General features: G+C 42.0%; 1 protein-coding gene across 7 annotated transcripts in view; it reads right to left on the reverse strand.

Annotated features, from left to right (window-relative positions):
- Nucleotides 1-19,550, reverse strand: part of tom1l2 (target of myb1 like 2 membrane trafficking protein) — a 59,365-nt gene that overhangs the window by 14,673 nt on the left and 25,142 nt on the right. For 4 of the 7 annotated variants that reach the window (XM_070901352.1, XM_070901351.1, XM_070901356.1 and 1 more), the window contains exons 5-13: nucleotides 18,731-18,865; nucleotides 17,457-17,615; nucleotides 16,830-16,946; nucleotides 15,130-15,263; nucleotides 11,837-11,885; nucleotides 11,306-11,429; nucleotides 9,821-9,950; nucleotides 9,603-9,678; nucleotides 5,137-5,202 (exon numbers count right to left, since the gene is read on the reverse strand). In XM_070901352.1, the coding sequence (XP_070757453.1) occupies nucleotides 5,137-5,202; nucleotides 9,603-9,678; nucleotides 9,821-9,950; nucleotides 11,306-11,429; nucleotides 11,837-11,885; nucleotides 15,130-15,263; nucleotides 16,830-16,946; nucleotides 17,457-17,615; nucleotides 18,731-18,865 (990 nt within the window). The remainder of the gene's footprint in view (nucleotides 1-5,136; nucleotides 5,203-9,602; nucleotides 9,679-9,820; nucleotides 9,951-11,305; nucleotides 11,430-11,836; nucleotides 11,886-15,129; nucleotides 15,264-16,829; nucleotides 16,947-17,456; nucleotides 17,616-18,730; nucleotides 18,866-19,550) is intronic. The other 3 variants (XM_070901355.1, XM_070901353.1, XM_070901357.1) reach the window with 1 other exon arrangement.

Below are 19,550 nucleotides of genomic sequence, written 5' to 3' on the forward strand. Positions count from 1 at the left end.
GTTCAAGGTTGCCTGGTACTTCGAGTTGCAGGTGGAGTCTGTGTTATTATAAAGGTCACTCGGAGGTGCACTCCTAAAGGGAATATGAGTGTTACAGCACTTTGGGGCTCTAAAACACAGTGCCATGGAGTACATGGCATGCACTTTCAGATCCCCACAAAGCGAGGTTCCAATGTCAGCCAGGATGTTAGGAGAGGCACGATAGAGCACTAAGACGCATTCTGACAGAAAGGGGAGCATTTCTGTTTAAAAAGTGAGCAAATTAGATGAGTGCGCGTAATGTCATAACTTTCGAGTGTGGGGTGGGTTATGCAGAAGTTTTATACACTTTCTCCAATAAACAATTATTGAAGGTTACCACATATGCAGGTAGCTACAATTAATGTATAGGGGGAAAAAAAAAAAATGTAGATTTTGTTCCAAAGATCTTAATAATCTGCTCCTCATGAGCATCAATTCAAGAAATAAACCTGTGTTTAACTGTAATAAAAATACAGAAATCTTCAAATTCAGAGTTTTCTCTCTTTATCTTTTTAAGCAATTAGTTTACTAAACTGAGAGAAAATTAGCACATGAAATGAATACGTTCATGAAATTCCTTTTTCTGCTATTTTCATGGAGAGATAAACCCATTTGAAATGCACTGACGTTTGCACTGTGCCATTTCAAGACTTGAATTACGACAGTTCTTTCATCTCAATGTTCATCATTTGAGAAAAGCAGGGATTAAATGGCCATCACCCATCTTCATTCTCGATTTCTCATGCACCAATATTTAAACCTGCTTCACAGCAGCACCAAGATACAATTCATCACTGATGATGTGAAATTATGGTATCCCCTTTTGCATAGCTGCACACAATGTCAATAAAGGGACCATGTATGCCAGACAAATTTCTGATCCAATCCTGCCCTGGAGGACAGAATTACCTTATTGCAATTTTTCAGTTATTATGAAAAAAAAATAAAAGCTCACAGCAATTTATTTTTGCAGACAAATCAGTGCTTCTCAAATCAACGAATTAAGATTTTGGTGGTGAAACTGGTGTTGGGTAGCAAGACAAAACGCATTCATAGTCCGTTTAACACTGCGTTCAATTGTCTTTTCCATCTACTTCATTACGGTGTAAAATGGGCTGCCGATTCACTAAGGATGCATTTCATGCTACCGACGAAGCCCAATTTCACCCGCATTGAGTAGATTTGTAAACACTATTGAAAAGTCACAGCCTACAAAAGGGTATATTTTCACCAGCATTCAATTGGTAGCTTTAGCTAGAGGGAACCAAAACAAAAGGAACCATGAGCAGTAAAGCATTTATATCTGGGAAAACAGCAATATGCTATTGCAGGTTGGCTACAGAATTCACCTGGCATAAGAGGAACAAGAGACAGCACCAGATAGATGATTCAAAAGGCCAGAGAGTTTTTGAAGCAGAAATTGTTAAGTCATCACAAAGAGTTACCATTTTTGTCCCATATTTAGATATCACATCAGTTTATAACTCAGATTCACACCTTCCTGGGACGGCAATTTTTAAAGACAGCTGTTACATCAAATTAGCCACCTATTAACTTTTCTTTTGAATGGCAAAGCATTCAGATGCATATTCCACTTGTCAAACACTTTTTTTTGGGTGAGGGTATCAAACTAGCAAGTGTCATGGAATCTTTTCCTCCCCATCCTCTCCCCCTTTCCATTCAGGTTCACACACCAGCTGTGTACCTCCGCGACAAAGAACAGTTTTAGCCCAGATCACCACCGTTCTTGGCTAGATGACTGGAGATGCACAAGGGCAACTGGTATAATCACCCTGCCCCATTCTCCCTCCGTTCTGTTTGTGGAGAGATACCTGGCCTGCGCTCAGCATCGCCCTGTGCAGCACTGTTGGAGATTGGGAAACCAGTGGAATGGGGAGACAAACCTTCATCCCTGCACTCGGCACACTGGTGCAGAACAGCACCCACGTATACACAAATTAAACTCAGTAATGAGCAAACGGTAACTGGGAAGTGATCTTTGCAGCTCGAGGCCAATGAAATGTTGTGCATTCTGCAATTAAAAACAAAGAAACAAAAACACATTCTGAATGCATTCACTCTTAAAAGAATTAATTTAATTCTTTATCACTTTCACAAAATAGTCCAATCTATAGCACTTGGGACAACTTATTATGACTGTGGAGCCACCACCCTTTTAGATTAAAAAGGCCCCAAAAATTTGATTGGTTAAGTCGGACTTTCAAATATATTTAAACCCAAGTAACATTAATTTAATTAAAAGCTTGGGTTTGTAATTAGAGCACTACAATGCACAATATTTTGGGCACTTTACATGTCCCAGGTTTGTAAGGATTTATTGTAATTAACTTATTTATACAACATCTCCTTCCTGCCCCTTTAATTTTCTCCTTTTTTAAAGACGATGACTGTTGCACTGGAAGCCCCCAGTGCCTCAACCAAGTGGTCCTTCTTTATTTGTGAACTTAAACTGAGACGAGCTACTGCAGAGAGCAGAAATCAAACTTGGGACCTTCTGGTCTATATGGTGTAGGGTACACAGTGCTGTGTTTACCTACTACTAGGCAATTGGCATGTTGTCACCTTAAGCGAGGCTCGTTGTGCACTCCAGTGAACCTGATCCATTTACACTGGCTCATAGAAGGGCACCTCCCAAGTACTCCTACACATCTCAAGGCTCTGCCTATACACAAATATCCATTTTCTATACCATTATTCCAATTTTGTGAAGTGGATTCGGCAACAAATCCATCCAGAGTTCACAATGCTCTGCCTCCAAATTTTTCCCAGCATAAAACCAACAGTGGGACAGATTTGGAATGCAGAAGCAGCTACGGTTACACTAGCAATTGGGAATCAGATTTAGGTGTGACATCAGGTTCATTGCAACAACTTCTGTATGAAGGAAATGCAAAGTTTGTGCTAGAGAGAGAGAGAACTGGCCCAGATTCCGTCTACGCAGATGATTAAGAAGATTGATCTTTTGGGAAGGAAAGAAAAAAGTCCAATTTAAATTACACTGTTGAATTGTGAAGAACACAGCATTATCACTGAATAGAAAGCAGAAAGAGGTGAGAGCTAGAGAAGCTGAGGGCTGATTAACGATGGGAGCGGGGAAGATAAAAGGAACCTGGGCCATAATCATATAATATAGAATTTAATACAGGGGAGTAGAAAATAAAATAGGCTGCAATCAAATACAACAGGAAATAACATCTTCCCCCAAATAAGAGAAATGTATTGTTAATTATTATTTGAAATAATGTAAAACATGTTATTTTATTTATTTGCTACTAGGACCTAGACAATTAGTAAGTTTAACGCAGTTAATAAATACTATGTTAAAAGGAATCTTGTTAAATTACATTCCAAACTGGATAGTAAAAGACCAATTGATTCATATCATAAATCAGAATACGATGACTGCAATCACTGCACAAAAAGAATGTGGAGAGCAGGATGCCCAACACAATGTCTGGCAAAGAACATTCTCTTCTACCCCTCACATTGGTTTCTGCATTTTCTGTTGGCTCATCTGCACCCTACAGTTGGCTTTTATTAGTTTCCCAAAATATCTATGCACTAGGATAAGAGCTTCTGTTTGTTGGTCCTTATGGCTCTACATGTGTCAGCTGTGGCTCAATGGGTAGCACTTGCCTCGGAGTCAAAAGGTTGTGGGTTCAAGTCCTACTCCAGGAACTTAAGCACATAAGTTTAATCGGACATGCAAGTGCTACACTGCTGCACTGTCGAAGGTGCCGTCTTTCGGATGAGATGTTAAACCAAGGCCCTGTCTGCCTCCTCAGGTGGACGTAAAAGATCCCATGGCACTATTTCGAAGGAGCAGGAGAATTCCCCCTGGTGTCCTGGCCGATATTTATCCCTCAATCAACATCATGTAACAGATTATCTGGTCATCATCACATTGCTGTCTGTGGGAACAGTGACTACACTCCAAAAGTACTTAATTGGCTGTAAAGCGCTTTGAGACATCCGGTGGCCATGAAAGGCGCTATATAAATGCAAGTCTTTCTTTTACCTGAAAAGAGTTTGGGTAGTCCTTAGTGAGCATGGGTGGACAGCACAAGGCTCCCAGTAATGTGTCAGCTGTGGCTCAGTTGGTAGCACTCTCACCTCTGAATCAGAAGGTTGTGGGTTCAGAAGAGACGTTAAACCAAGGCCCCTGGCTACTCTCTCAAGTGGACTTAAAAGATCCCATGGCACTATTTTGAAGAAGAGCAGGGGAGTTATCCCCCAGTGTCCTGCCCAATATTTATCCCTCAAACAACATCACAAAGAAAACAGATTATCTGGTCATTATCACGTTGCTGTTTGTGAGAGCTTGCTGTGCGCAAATTGGCTTCTGCATTTCCTACATTACAACAGCGACTACACTTCCAAAGTACTTCATTGGCTGTAAAGTGTTTTGGGATGCTTGGAGGACTTGAAAGACTAGATAAATGCAAGTCTTTCTTTTTAATTCAGGCACTAATCTCAGCCCCGGAGACCACAAGGACTGCTGGTGCGGGAAGTGCAAACATTCAAGTAGGTCGTGCAAAGACACATTGTTGGGGAAAGGTAAAGAGGTGACTTGGCAGTTGGCTACCCTTATCCTGGGAATGCTTGATGCAGACACTTGGTGACAAACTGCAAGAAGTCTTCCACTGCAAGGTCCTTCAAGAACACTCAAGGAGAGAAAAACTGAATCCTAAAATAGGAGCAAACACAGGAAAAATAAACTCCCATTTGGTACTGTAACATCTCGTGTATCACTGTTTGCTGCAAGGCTATCGTGAGTGATATCCAAGACCAAAACAAGCTGTCTTTCCTATTGGAAGAGTCAGTATTCATTGGTACAAATACAAAAGCCATACAATTTATGTACTGTACCTCTCTAGCACAGTGCAATCTTCAATACAAACAGCTCTTATTCAACAAATGGTACCCTGGCAGAAAGTAGGTTTACATCTATGTATGTTACACTGCAAAGAAACACACCTCTGTCTGATGCTGAAGCTTGGTCTTTTACTGTGCAGTGCTGGATCAGTAAGGATGTGGTTCGGGGAGGGAGGTTGTTTAGCAGGGTACAGCAGATCAATGTGGTGAAAAGCTCACCATTCCTTGTGTCATGAGCCACTTGTCTATAGGCTCGATGTCTGGATTGCCAGCTCTAATGTCCAGCTGCATCAGTTACAGAACATTCCCACAGGCCCAGCAGTAACAAAAATCAGGACAAAGCCAAGAAAGGAGGAGAAGACAAATTAAAGAGAAATCCACACAAGATTACCGCAGAATATCTTTAGCACACCCTTGCTGCACCACTGCTAAGCTTTTTTTTGAAATAAACCTTAAATGCTTGCACAAAAGTAATGACCTTCAACTCCAAAGCAATAAAAATAATGGATGGTCATGTATGGATTACAAAATAAGGTCATTTGCTGGTTTGAGGTTAATACAAGGTCAAAAATAAAGAATCTCTTATTCGCCTTAGTAACATTGTCTAGCCATCATTTATCTAGCACTCCCACTGGCAAAACGATGAGTTTACTGAGATTTAGTGTGAAAACTGTTTGACGTAATAAGCAGATTATGTAGTCAAGCAGAACAATGAATTGAGACACAAATGCACACACACAAGTTTCTGAACATCCATCAGGAGCGGTGCAAATCTGTGCGCTTGAACAGGATGTGCTTTCAACCAATGTGCACTTAACCAAATATTTCAACATTGGTTAATAGCAGAAGAATCAAGGACTCCAAAAGTGCAGATTTAACTGGTATGTGCATTTAACCAATGAGTGGGCTTCAGTGTGTATATGTTTGATTCCAAATACATTCATGCCCCCTATACAAATTTTTATTGCAAACTGTTGTGGTGAAGGTTTCCTTTTGAAAGTGAAGGCTGGTCCTCAATCATTATTGAGAAAAAAAAATCTAAGCAATTCTCAGTGAAAGATTGATTGAAAAGTTTGCACGTGTGTATTCTAATAGAACTGTGCCAGGGTCAGAACTCAGAGTGCAACTTCATGTGCCTAGGAGCACATTACCAAGTCATGCTTACATACCCTCAACATAGCAGCTGGCGTGGTCTAGGATATTAAAAATTGTACTTGAACACAGTTCTGTGCTCCCATTAACCCTCGAGGTCTACAGCAGCATTTCTGTACCAAACAGTGTTCACATTGCCAGTTTACTCACAGATGATTCAAAGTTTCACTTTAGCACATTCGACATTGCTAAGATTCACATCCCTGACTAAGTGCATCACAACGTGATCTACACAGACCAAGCAAATTCTCTCTTGGTCTCTGATGTGTTACTAACTCGGGTGGCAAAATGGTATGAACACTACAATGAGCCCAAGTGCTCAGTGTTCCTGGGCTTGCGGGGATGGGGAGGAGCAAGTTAGCCACAGTTGCTACGTCTGATCACTAGCTCGTGACCTCTGCTGGGAGGACAGTATAGTGTTGCCCTCCTCTCCACAAATCAAGTAATCTGCCAGGATTCACTTCTCATTCGCAGAGAATTGATTATTTGGGTGAGGTATCAGAGAGCTGCCACTACCCCAGCACATGTTGCTGTGTTTAGGAGAGATGGGGTAAGGGGAGAAAGTATGAGGGAAAGAAAAGAGCTCAAAAAGTCCTTGCAACCAGGAAAATCAATGTCAGATTTTCTGAATAAACTATTATATATATTAAACAGCATTACATAATAAAGCACACTTTGGAGCATCAAAACTATTCACTCTAATTGATAAAAGTGGAGAGGGAATGAACACATTAATACAATCTCATGGTTCAAATGGCTTATGTAAGCACTGTATCAGCCCTAGATTTTGCTGTTCTCTTCCATTACTCCCTCCAAAAATCTATCCATTATTCTTAAAATGAAATGCATTTTGGCACACAAATGCAACACAGTCCTTGAACAGTTTGATTAAATGGATCTGATGTATTTCAAACATTATTATTCGTTGTTCAAGGGAGGACTGTGGTCATTTCACCCACACCACACACACCCACAGTGATTTCCTCTTTCATGTCTGAACATTTCACTTTAACCATTTGGTAAAATAATCCGTCTCAATTTCTGAATATAAAAAATGTAAAATGTAAAATGAAAAAATGGAGCCCTTGCAGTACATAACCTCTACAGAGACAAATCTCAATACCTGATGTGATAATTCTAACAGATAACAACTTTGGTTGCCCAAGCAATAAATTATTATATTGGGTTAAAGTCAAACTCAACTAAACAACAGCTGGTGAACTGGGGGTAAAGTAGACAGCCACAAACACAATAGCAAGGTCAGTTAGCGAAACACAGACAGAAAAAGAACAATTAATAGCACTTCAAGCGCAATGGGGATCCTCTCAAAAAAAAACTGTTTACCAATCCGTAAGAAGGACATCGGTAATTATCCAGAAACAAGTTGCACTTTTGCTTGTAATATAGTTTTAGGATCCCTGAGTAATTGTAAGAACGATGTAAACAATTCCAGAATGAACATTCCATCAGGATGGAAAGACTAACACGGGATTCATTCATGTGAGGTGATCATTTTCTTGTGATGTAACAGAGCCAGTGCACATTAAAAAATTTTTTAATTAAAAGCTGCTATGTGGACAGAATACTGTCCAAGAGTCAACACCAGCACCAACCCCAGCACCAACCCCCCCCCCCCAAAGAGTAGATGATCTGTGATGGCAAGTGCTAACACAACTAGAAACTGATTTTGCAGTAACCAGTTTTCATATTCAAATCCACATCTGTCCATTCAGATGACTGGAGTTTCACACATCGATTAAAGTAATAAAGCAGCTATAGAGCTAATTAAATCCTGTCAAATTGTACAAAATTACACAATTCTTATTTTCACCGAATGTCAAAGTCCACTATAGCAAACTTAATGCATAGATAAAGTTAGAGAAGAGAAAAGTAGGTTTGGAGGTAAAGTTCTCAAAAGTATTGTACCCAAGTCTAATTTGAAACCCAGAACAAGCCATCATTAACCCTTTAAAGGTTGATGGGAGTAGTATTGACCGACATAACAAGTAAGCCAACCCAGCATGTAAATCACACTCCAAACTTAATCCTGCCCACATTGCGGGTGCAAGGTGGCAAAATAATAGCTTGCATACAAGCTGGATTGACAATTGGCTTTAGAAAGTGCAGCCTATACATCAATTAATACAGGAGGCCCGGGGTCAGAATACTGCAGAGATAAGATTTTTGTTTCACATCAACCTTCTCCTATTAGATGTCCCGTACTATCCAACAGCCAAGCAGTCGTGTAACCTCCCTATACCCTACCTCTGCAATGTTCTCCAGCCTTATGTTGCAGCTCACCCCCGCCATTCTACTGAGCGTTCTCCTCTTCATCTGCTCCACCACCAGTGGCACAGCTTTGGCTGCTTGCCCCTGCTATCTTCCCACGTCTCTTCATCTTCTCTCCCTACACTCAAAACTGAATACTTCCGATTATACCTTCAGTCTCTCCCTTAACTTCTCTTCTACTTCCTGCTCGGTGTGTCTCTTCCTCTGAGGCAGTCCCTCGGAGTAGAGGATGATTTACTCGGTGTGTACTATTCACATGTAAAGTGCCTTAGGATGTTTAATTATGTGGAAGATGCTACATAAATGTAAGCAGTAATTGCTGCTGCCATCATTTTGAAACTGGGAGGTGGGGATCAACTGAGGCATTTTTTTCCTCCCTTGCTGTGCGCAAGCATCTGGCCTGTGCTCTGAACTTCCATCTGACAAGAGTCAAAGTAAGGGAATTACCAACTCAAACTTGTAGCCTCCCGCTCTAATCTACAGCATAAAGCCCACTGCTGCGCATTTGCTCCAGCTGTATTATATTTAGCCATGAGATATACTTCCTAATTTTGCAGGTGTTACATTACAGAAATCACGTGTGTTTCAAAAATTACGAACTATCTAGCAGTTTGACATTTGGAGATTTATGTGCTGTGCCACGAAAGGGTGAGTTTACATACTTCATTTTCCAAAATATGCAACAATCCCATCCGTAACACTGGGCAGTGTGTCGAGGGAAGGCCTCCGTGCTTCGCCACACAGCCCAAGAGTATAGGAAAGGGACATTCACCCTGTGCTGATTTATTCGGACAAAATAGTCAGTGGCCTTAAAACTGTTCATCTGCCCCATGCCCCAAGAGTAGTACTGTACAAAGGGAGAAGACATCTTATTAAAGTGCCATGTTTAATTTAGTACTCAATAAGGATTAAAGCTGAGCTTCATCCTTGAGCAGAATATGAATAAAGCAACATCTAGTGGCATCTTTGGGACGATTGGTTAAACTGAAAGCAAATTACAGCCAGTTGTAGTAGCACACAACATGCAAGGTCTATTCTGAAGGTACAAAAGGTCTTTTAAATCCAATTCCTCAACGACAGTTTTCATTTGCATTTGGCGCTACTAGTAAACTATTGGATGGATGGCTCACATCACTTGAGTTCAGTTGATACACCAAAACAGTTTACCACTATGAGCAAAACTAAAACATTTACACGGAAAGAACTGTTTATTTCAATTCAGTTAAAAAAGTGAAAACTCTTACCACTGCTGCATTATTTTGTCGAACATCAAGGGCAGTTGCCAATCCTCCAATCGACTGTGGGTCTTCATAAGTTACACTACAAGTAAGAAATATACATTTCAAACATTCACAATGGATAGGCACCCGATGGGAAGTTACAGCACTAACTATGTGTAAGCATGGCACCCATTTATGTTCAGACTATAAAATGCTCAGGTACACTGCAGCAAGAGACTTACTTTTTGCGCTGATCAGCCAGGGAACTGCTTCTGCTCTGTGCAAACATATCAAAGTTAGCCGAATCGCGAGCGTCCGGATTGCAGTTGGGCAATGAGCTCAGGGTGCCACTAACACTATCTGTACCGAGGTCTAAAGAAAAAAATATTCCAGTGGCAGTTACATCAGTATCAGGGTAGAGCTAATTAAACAAACTTTATTCAATCTTGCTTTTAGGGCCCCTCAAACAGGAAGAAATTCAGGTTTAAAAAATACATCAGTGAGGAGCATTTCCTCCAATTGCTTCTTGTAGTGAGCTTGTAAACAAATGAGAGACTATTCCCTCTGGGACCTGGCCATGGCTCAGTTGGTAGCACCCTTCCCTCCGAGTCAGAAGTCATGGGTTACCCAGTCTGCCCTCTCAGGTGGACATAAATGATCCTATGGTACTATTTTGAAGAGCAGAGAAGTTCTCCTCTGTTTCCTGGCCAATAATATTTAGCCCTGAACCAACATCATTAATACAGATTATCTTTTCATTATCTCACTGCTGTTTGTGGGATCTTGCTGTGTGGAAATTGGCTGCTGTGTTCCTATGTTACAACAGTGGCTACAGTTCAAAAAGGACCTCGTCAGCTGTAAAGTGATTTGGGACGTCCGAGTTGTGGAAAACACTGTATAAATGCGAGTTCTTTCTTTGATAACATGGCAATTAATTCCGATGTCAGAAACCTTATCCTAATCTGTTCACTAGTAATACCAAGCATTTGTTTACAATGTTACTTCACAGAGGGACTAGAGGAAATTGCTTCACAATGCTCACTAATAGCCTGGAGTAAAAACACCGTCTGACAAAGTACTAATAAGCTTAACAAGGCGGCTCCAGATTTAATCTTCAGTCTCGGCTGAGTTAGCTGATCTCTGCTGGGGTCCCTATAGGGGTGCAATAATTGGACAATATCCCTGGGATAGAGAGGGGAAATCAGACAGGGATCCGGTCCTGATCGCTATCAATAGACAGAGACAGAGTAAACGATTGAGCAAGTCAGTGTAGGCTTTTTGGCACAAGACATTTTCTCTACAGACCTCCTGCAGTACATTGAGATAATACCACCAATCAGTTTGGGTCTTTTTAAAAAAAAAAATGTTCAGAACCCTTTTTTTATGCTGCAGACAGTAATGAAACACAGATGACCTTGATTTTGCACAAGCTAACAACCTTGTCTGCTGAAATCTGATAAACATGCCAATCACCCAACGCTTTGGAAAAGGTTCCAAGGGAACTGGCGTAGTCAGATGATGATAAACTCGCGTTGGGGTTAGTCACCAATCCTTCAGTTATTAGTTGACAGACAAACAACTCTTCGCAGCAATTCTTTGCATATGACCACAGTGATCATATTCTAATGCTTTATTTACTGGGATTCTAAACAGGAATCAGGGAATTCAGGCCAATTTTGGCCAGGTTAGATAATCCGAATTAAAAGACAATGAAACAGCCTCCTTACCAAGTCCGGCGAGCTGTGAGGACAGAGTGGGAGCGGTCATATTTCCAGCCATCGGGCTCACAACTGCTGGAGACCCTGGGCCCAAGTCTATTAGATTATCCGTGTCTGTGATCTCATTCAATACCTGATGAAATGAGAGGGGAATAAATAGAATGCGTGACATCTTAAACGCTTACACCTGTTGAAAGCTCCTGCAGATTTTTCTGATTACAATTGGCATCTGCATTTAACTTGACTTTCACTTGTCACTTATTTTGGTCAAAGTCCAGAAATCTTCAGAGAAATTTACAGAGGCATTAAACCTTTAATATTGATCATGTATAACAGGTAGTGTAATAGGGTGCAGTTGGAGATAGTTAATAAGGACAAAATTAATTCCCTGTGGTTGCTGGAAACACAGACATATTCAGAAGAAATTACACTGGGTTGCAATAGGCAGTTCACAGCCTAATGCCAACTCCAACAACCCTGTTTCAGCAGATGACTGCATTTAAACCAGCTTTAAAAAAAAATTATGTAGTCATCACTTACACCATCTTCTGTGTCCTGAATTCCACGTCCTGATCTGCATCGTTCCAATCTGCACAGAAGATATGGAAAATCACAAAAAGTAATTTGGCTTCCTATCCGCTGTTAGTTCCTTGGGTTCCAGCATGTCCCCATGGATGTGCACCTGAAATCGAGAACCCAGCATCCTTGTGCTTAGTTAGTTAGTGTAGAGTTTCAGTTCGCTGTGGCATTTCTCACATTGGTGTGTTATAAAACACCAAAACTAGATACGAATCTGAACCACTAGTGTCAGCTGTGGCTCAGTGGCTCGTACTCTCATCTTTGAGTCAGAAGATTGTGGGTTCAAGTCCCACTCCAGAGACTTGAACACAAAAATCGAGGTTGACACTCCAGTGCAGTACTGAGGAAGTGCTGCACTGTCGGAGGTGCCGTCTTTCGGATGAGACATTAAACTGAAGCCCCGTCTGTCCTCTCAGGTGGACATAAAAGACACCACGGCACTATTTCGAAGAAGAGCAGGGGAGTTCTCCATGATGTCCTGGCTGATATTTATCCCTTAAATCAACATCACTAAACAGATTATTTGGTCATCATCACATTGCTGTCTGTGGGAACTTGCTGTGCGCAAAATGGCTGCCATGTTTTATACATGACAACAGTGACTACACTTCCAAAAGTACTTCATTGGCTGTAAAGTGCTTTGGGACATCCGGTGGCGATGAAAGGTGTGGCAGAAATGAAAGTCTTTCACTCGGGCTATAATATCAATGTTGCTTTTCTCCCGACATATCTCTCCGCCTCTCCTCATCCACCCCCCAACATTTTGTTACATTCCCTAAAAAAGAGTAAGCACAAAGCCCATTGCAGGCTTCTGCCGGTCTTGATTCATCATTTATAGACTGGAACTCAGTAACTCTTGTACCAGGCATCTTGCTTACCACTCTTCCTTCCCCCACCCCAACCCTGCACCTTGGGAGGAAAGCTCTGGCCTCAACTTAATGGAAACCTCCTCTAAGAAATTCCTCCCCAGCACAAGGTGGCACAGCTAGTTGGTACACCCATACACTGTCATTGTGCCACAGTCACACACATTGATTTTCAAAAATATCTATGCAGATGTTGACAAGCATGGCTTCTTTGGCGGCATATATAAAAGATTCAGCTAGAGACAAGACGGGATCACTCACAATTTGAACCTGGCAGTTGGAAGCAGAGAAGTGTGATGACATTATAATAGGGTGCCAACATGAACTTCACATTTCTGCATTTTGAAGTTCAGCACATAATTAGGAAAAAATTGACAGAGTGCAAAATTCCTCACCAAACCTTGTAAATGTTTACACTTACTGCAGATAGCATGATTTGTTGCCCAACTGTTTTTTTTTTAAATCCCTCAATCAGATAATCTATTTTTGTTATGTTGATTGAGGGATAAATATTGGGCAGGACACCGGGGATAACTCCCCTGTCCTGGGATCTTTTACGTCCATCTAGAAAGCAGACGGGGCCCTCGATTTAACGTCTCATCCGAAAGACAGCAACTCCGATAGCGCAGTGCTCCCTCAGTACTGCGCTGGGAGTGTCAGCCTAGATTTGTGTGTTGAAGCCCCTGGAGTGGGACTTGAACCTACAACCCTCTGACTTGGAGGCAAGTGTGCTACCCATCGATGGCTGACACCGTGTTATAATCACATTGCTGTTTGTGGGAGCTTGCTGTGCACAAATTGGCTGCCACGTTTCCCACATTACCACAGTGACTACACTCCAAAAGCACTTCATTGGCTGTAAAGTGCTTTGAAATGTCCAATGGTTGTGAAAAGCACGATATAAATGCAAGTTTATCTTTCTTTTTTAACTACCCTGTACTGTATTTTGCATTAAAAATATCACAAAGACAGTGCAAATGCTGGTTTCTGAATAGATCAAAACAAGAAATTTATCACAACAAACAATTTGCTCTGGTGCGAACTAATTCTGCATTTGAACTTCATCATCATCATCATCATCATCATAGGCAGTCCCTCGGAATTGAGCAAGACTTGCTTCCACTCTTAGCATGAGTTCTTAGGTGGCTGTACAGTCCAATACGAGAACCACAGTCTCTGTCACAGGTGGGACAGATAGTCATTGAGGGAAAGGGTGGGTGGGGAGCCTGGTTTGCTGCACGCTCCTTCCGCTGCCTGCGCTTGATTTCTGCATGCTCTCAGCAACGATACTAGAGGAACTCAGCGCCCTCCCGGGATGCACTTCTTCCACTTAGGGCGGTCTATGGCCAGGGACTCCCAGGTGTCAGTGGGGATGTCGCACTTTATCAGGGAGGCTTTGAGGGTGTCCTTCTAACGTTTCCTCTGCCCGTCTTTGGCTCGTTTGCCATGGACGAGTCCACACAAGGGACAGAGGGCTAAATATTAATACTGAGTGGGAGAGTGTTAGAAAAGCAAACAGTTACAGCACAGTAGGAGGGCAATTAACTCATTGCATCTGAGCTCGTTCTTTGCTGGAGCAATGAAAAACTAATCCTACTGCTCTGCTGTCTCCCAATGGCCCTGTATTTTCCTCTACTTCAAATATTTATCCACCTTCCCTTAAATGATGCAATGGTCTCTGCCTCAACTACTCCCTGTGGCAAAGCATTTTGTGCTCCAACAACTCGCTGTGTCAAGAAATTTCTGCCAACCCCTCCTCATTCTTTTAGTCACCATTTTACATTGCCAACCCCTCAACACTGACCCCCAAGACCGCTCAAAGTGGGGGAGAAGCATTCAAGAAGGTGCCAAACACTTCAGAGTCTCTTCTCTGGGAGCACGCGAAAGCCAAATACAAACAGCGGAAGGAGTGTATGACAAATCAAGCACCCCACCCACCCGTCCCTCCAACCACCATCTGCCCAACCTATGTAGATCCTGCATTGGTCTCATCAGTCACTTTTAAAGTGGAAGCAAGTCATCCTCAACTCCGGGGGACTGCTGAAGGGAAGACCGACACACCAACCAGAGGAAATAGTCTTTTCCTATTCACCATACAAAAATCCGTTAATAAGTATTTTAAAAATCCTCAAATCTCCTTTTGTCCTTCTCAGCTCCAGAGGAAATAGTTCCATACTTGCAGCTCCTCTTGTAATCCTGTCTTACATGATGAGAGTTGGCAGTTCTAATGGTTGCGACTACAAACCATCACACGCGGTATGCATGGCAGAACTAGCCAGTGACATTTAGGAACTACAGTGGTGAAGTGCAACACATATTTTAGTTTCATGCTCAACCTGTCGCAAATGGGGAAAATCACTAGCACAAAACTGGCAGCTAATCACTCACCTCTCATACCGAAGGAAGACATTATTAAGATCATCGTTAACGTGCAAAAGTTCCTCCGTGATCTCTTCATTGGTTACGTTGGAGAGAAGTTCTACAACCCGTTGCTGCATCGCTCGGCATGTACGGTTCAGTTCCTTGTTTAAAGAGAACAGGACACGTTAACCAGTTCTTTGTCATTTGATGCACAATGAAACAAAGGCTTCTTTAAAAAGAATTTTGCTGAATGAAGATCAGCAACAGGGAATTGAAAACAGGTGGGGTTCTCTTTTCTTTTCAAAAAAAACCATCTCTTGGTATCATATCAAGCAGTCCCGGGTCGGGTCAAACCCAGTTGGACTTGCCCCTAAAACGCGTAACTCCAAGCCACCTGTATGAATTTTTTTTCATTTCTCACACTAGTCACCCTATGGCTTCTGAGTTAGTCTGTCAATTTAGTGACTATCTGTACTGAATTATGGGGCATTCCTGCACTATGGGCTCAGAGGTCAAGACTGCCTCGGACTCCATTTTTGTGGGACCCAAACAGCTGACGGTACAGAAGACATTCATCGCAATTGGATAAGCATTTATAAAGGATGAATGTAAATGATGCTAGCAAAAGGTAAGGCAATGGAATTAGAGTTAATAGCTATACTCAAGGGTAAGCACCTGTACAAGCGATGGGCCAAATGGCTTCATTCTGTGCTTGAATTTCTATGATTTTTAGCGTGGACTGGATTCAGATCCTAGAGTGTACCAATGCACTTAAACAGCCACCCTTCAATAAAACAGCAACCTCATGTCAAATATTCTAACAGTGTGAAAAGATGGCTTAAACTATGAATAAGCAACAAGGATGCATGCAGATTGTACAGCAGACAACACCAAGTTGTCACACTGGAAAACGTGTAGATATTAAAACATTTTCATGAGTTAGAAGCAATCTAAAATTGAGAATTTGGGCTAAATTTTCGCCACCATTCTGCGCCATATTTTTGGAGCAATCTAAAATCTGCAAGTTTCGCCAAAGCTTCTGCGCCATCGTAAACTGCTTATGGGAGATTTTTTTTAGTTCCCGATTTTTTGATGACCTGGGGGTGCCGGCTGCTGGCAGCGCCATTTCAGCGAGTTTGGCCAGCTAGGATTTTTTCAAAGATGGTGCGGGACACTGTTCTGAAAAACCTTACTTGAACTTAAGAAAATCGGCGCAGAGAAGACAAAATCGGCAGAGAGAAGATGCCATTATTTTAGCGGAGCTGAGCAAGTTTTTGGAAGGAGAGAAGACACAGCACCGGGGGCAGGGGGGCCTTTCGGCCCGGGATAGAAGCAACACCGGGGCTCTACAATTGCTTATGGCTTGCTGCATCTTCTACATTTCACTTTGCAGCCTCAGCCCTTCAATGTGTCCCTCGTTACCCTGGCAACCTCAGTTTTTCGGTGCAGATCTTAAGCTCCACCCACAGAGCTCAAGGTCAATCTGCACCACTCCAAATTGAAAGTTTATCCCGGCGAAACTTGCAACTTTTTTGGGGGCGCAGTAGGCAACTAAAAAAAAAACACAATCGGATGTACCTCTATAACGGCACCAAAAATGGCAATGTGGAAAATTGGTGCCTCGAGATTAACCAGATGTGGGTCCCTGTTTGATTACAGTTCGGTACCATAAGCGTAGAAACACTCTGATGTAAAATGCAACTCACAAATAACTTCAGTATTCTCACCTGCAGCAACTCAGAATCTGATTGATTTTCCTGCCCAGGGACTGTTTCGGTCAGCATCTCGGACATCACTTTTGTATTTCCACGGACAACGTCCAGCTCACTGCGCAACCTGGCAAGCTGCCATACAAAAGGCTCAACTTAAAACAAAGGGTAAACCCTTAGATTAGCCAACACAGGTTACATTGCAAACACAGAAATAGACTCACTCACATATTAAAAAACCAGAACGAGGTTGTCTAACCCACTGTACCACCTCAGTCATACCTACATTTTTCTGACACTGCATCGTTAACAGACAGACACGATGGGTCCAGCATCACATCTTTGGAGCTGTCTGCTACAAAAGCCAGCAGGAAGATATGGTTTGAATGTGCTACCCAAACAACTCCTGTAGTGCCTTTCCCACAGGAGAGGTTAAAACAACTAAAAGTATGTATAACCCCCACTGGTGCCCAAGGCAGAATGTACAATGTATCGTTAACTGTCAAAATATACATTTATTATTTGCACTGATTTTGAAAATAGTAAATACTCCACTATTCTGCTTTCTGAGCGGAGAGAGAGCCTAGAGTCCTACAAACACTGTAGTAAGCAAACTTTGGCATGATATAGGCTCAATTTTTGCACCTGTTCAACATTCGCAGTGATTGGTCCAGCTGGAAGGTCTTGGGGGACTGAATAGGCAGTCAGCGTTGATGGTGGAGATGGATAGCTGTTTGTGGAAGTGGTTTTCTGCAGGGATTGAGGCATCGGTTTGTTCATTGCAGGATCGACTTCAGGAATACACTGCCAATGAAAAAAATGTATATATGCATATTCAGTGCAACATGTAACAATACTCTGAACTCCAATAGCTTTCATTTTTGGAGGAAGTTCAGAATGAACGTTAATAAACATTTTCCAACTTCTGGCAAAGCAACCTTATTCCCTCATTGGTCCAGCTTAATCATTGTGTATGCTCAAAATGAGTGCTCTTTTTAAATTAAGTATTTCAACAATAACTTTCAAAGCACAGCATTAAATCTACCAAAAATCCTGAACAAACATGCACAGAACAAAAGGACAGTTCCAATGACGCCGACATAAATCAAATCAAAAGGGGAGGCTTCCCTAAGCAAACGTGGAAAATGCAGAGAGTCTGGAGCACAGCGAACGATGAGGCTCTATGGCGGGATGCACAGAAGCAACATTGGTTACTGTAGTTCAGAAACGTCCAAGACCCAAGACTTGTAAATAGAAATATATTTTCCCCAGTGGATAAGCTCATCAACTGCAGTGCAACAGCCTTTATTCTATGAAATTTTTTTTTAAAAAACAAGCTTGAAATTTGGCAACCAATCTGGAAGCAGATCCTCCTCACTTCAAAAGGAAGTCACCGACTGAGCTTTCTACACACAAACCAAAATTATCGACTGTCCCCATTATGAGTTAGTTCTGTTGAGCTATTTCTGCAGGCAAATAGAATATAATTTTATTTTTTATCATCATTTTGAAAATATCACGATGGAGATAAACTGGTGAACAGATACATCCATAGAATAAAAAGATTGCTGAATTTTCTTAAACAACTGACTGCAATATGTAATCTACACCAGAAAGCATTACCATACTGACATGCATATAGGCTGCACATCCAACTAAATCCCTCTCCTATGAAAAAAAGGCAGCCTCCCGCCCCATTAAAATAGTGAGAAAGGAGTTTGATACAAATATACTAATCATTTGTATCATTCTTTTCCATCAGTTCCCAGCTATAAATAACCTATTAGTTCACCTATAGGGTGCTGCTCAATTTCAACAACTGATTATATTTGCCTTCAACAAAATGCAGTCTATATGCAAGTCAATACAGTACTTGGAAACATCCAGCTAATAACGCACTGGCACAGGTTAACTCTTACTCTCCCTGGTGTGTGTATTGGAGACAGCGCATCCAGGTCTGCCATTGGGAACTCCATCCCTTTTCTCTTTAACTCTTCATAAATATGAACTACTCCAGTCAGATCTGGACTACTCCTGAAAGCATCAGCCCAAGCCTAGGAGTGAACACATCAAGCAACGCATCAGAATCTTTCCAGCACACAAGGAAGATTAATAATTGCCACTGCACATTTTCCTACAATGACCTGCTATATCAGATCTCTGCTCCTTTTAAGTTGCCTGGGAATTCCCAGCTTCATCCAAGGAGCAGAGCAGGGCCTACTTCTGCAAGAGGTGTAGGTCTAGTATTCCACTGTTAGTGAGGCTGTAGGGGATGTTTCCAGTCTCGCATTTAAAATGTTGTGATTGCAGCCTCGGGGCACAGAAATTCAGGGCTGTCCCAAGCAGTTGGTGGTGGTCCTTGCACTGGGGCTGACACAAAGTCTGGGTACAGCTCAGCTTGGAGAGCACAGCACAGCACATTTTGGACATGCCTTGCCTGTCCAGCAGCCAGGCAGAGATTGGGAGTGCCAGAAAAATCAGCCCCCAAATGTGGGACCTCCTGGCCATGATGTCTTAGTACAATATCTCTCAGTACTGCACATTTACTCACTAAGCCACAGAGAGCTCAGTGACAGAACATTTCAACTGGCTGATGAAATACCACTTTGCCCATTTGAATATTACCCAATGAGCACTTGATGCAATCATCATAGGCAGTCCCTCGGAATCGAGGAAGACTTGCTTCCTTAGGTGGCTGAACAGTCCAATATGAGAACCACAATCCCTGTCATTTAAAGG

Source organism: Pristiophorus japonicus, chromosome 15 (assembly GCF_044704955.1).
Source record: "Pristiophorus japonicus isolate sPriJap1 chromosome 15, sPriJap1.hap1, whole genome shotgun sequence".
Taxonomy (NCBI): Eukaryota; Metazoa; Chordata; class Chondrichthyes; family Pristiophoridae; genus Pristiophorus; species Pristiophorus japonicus.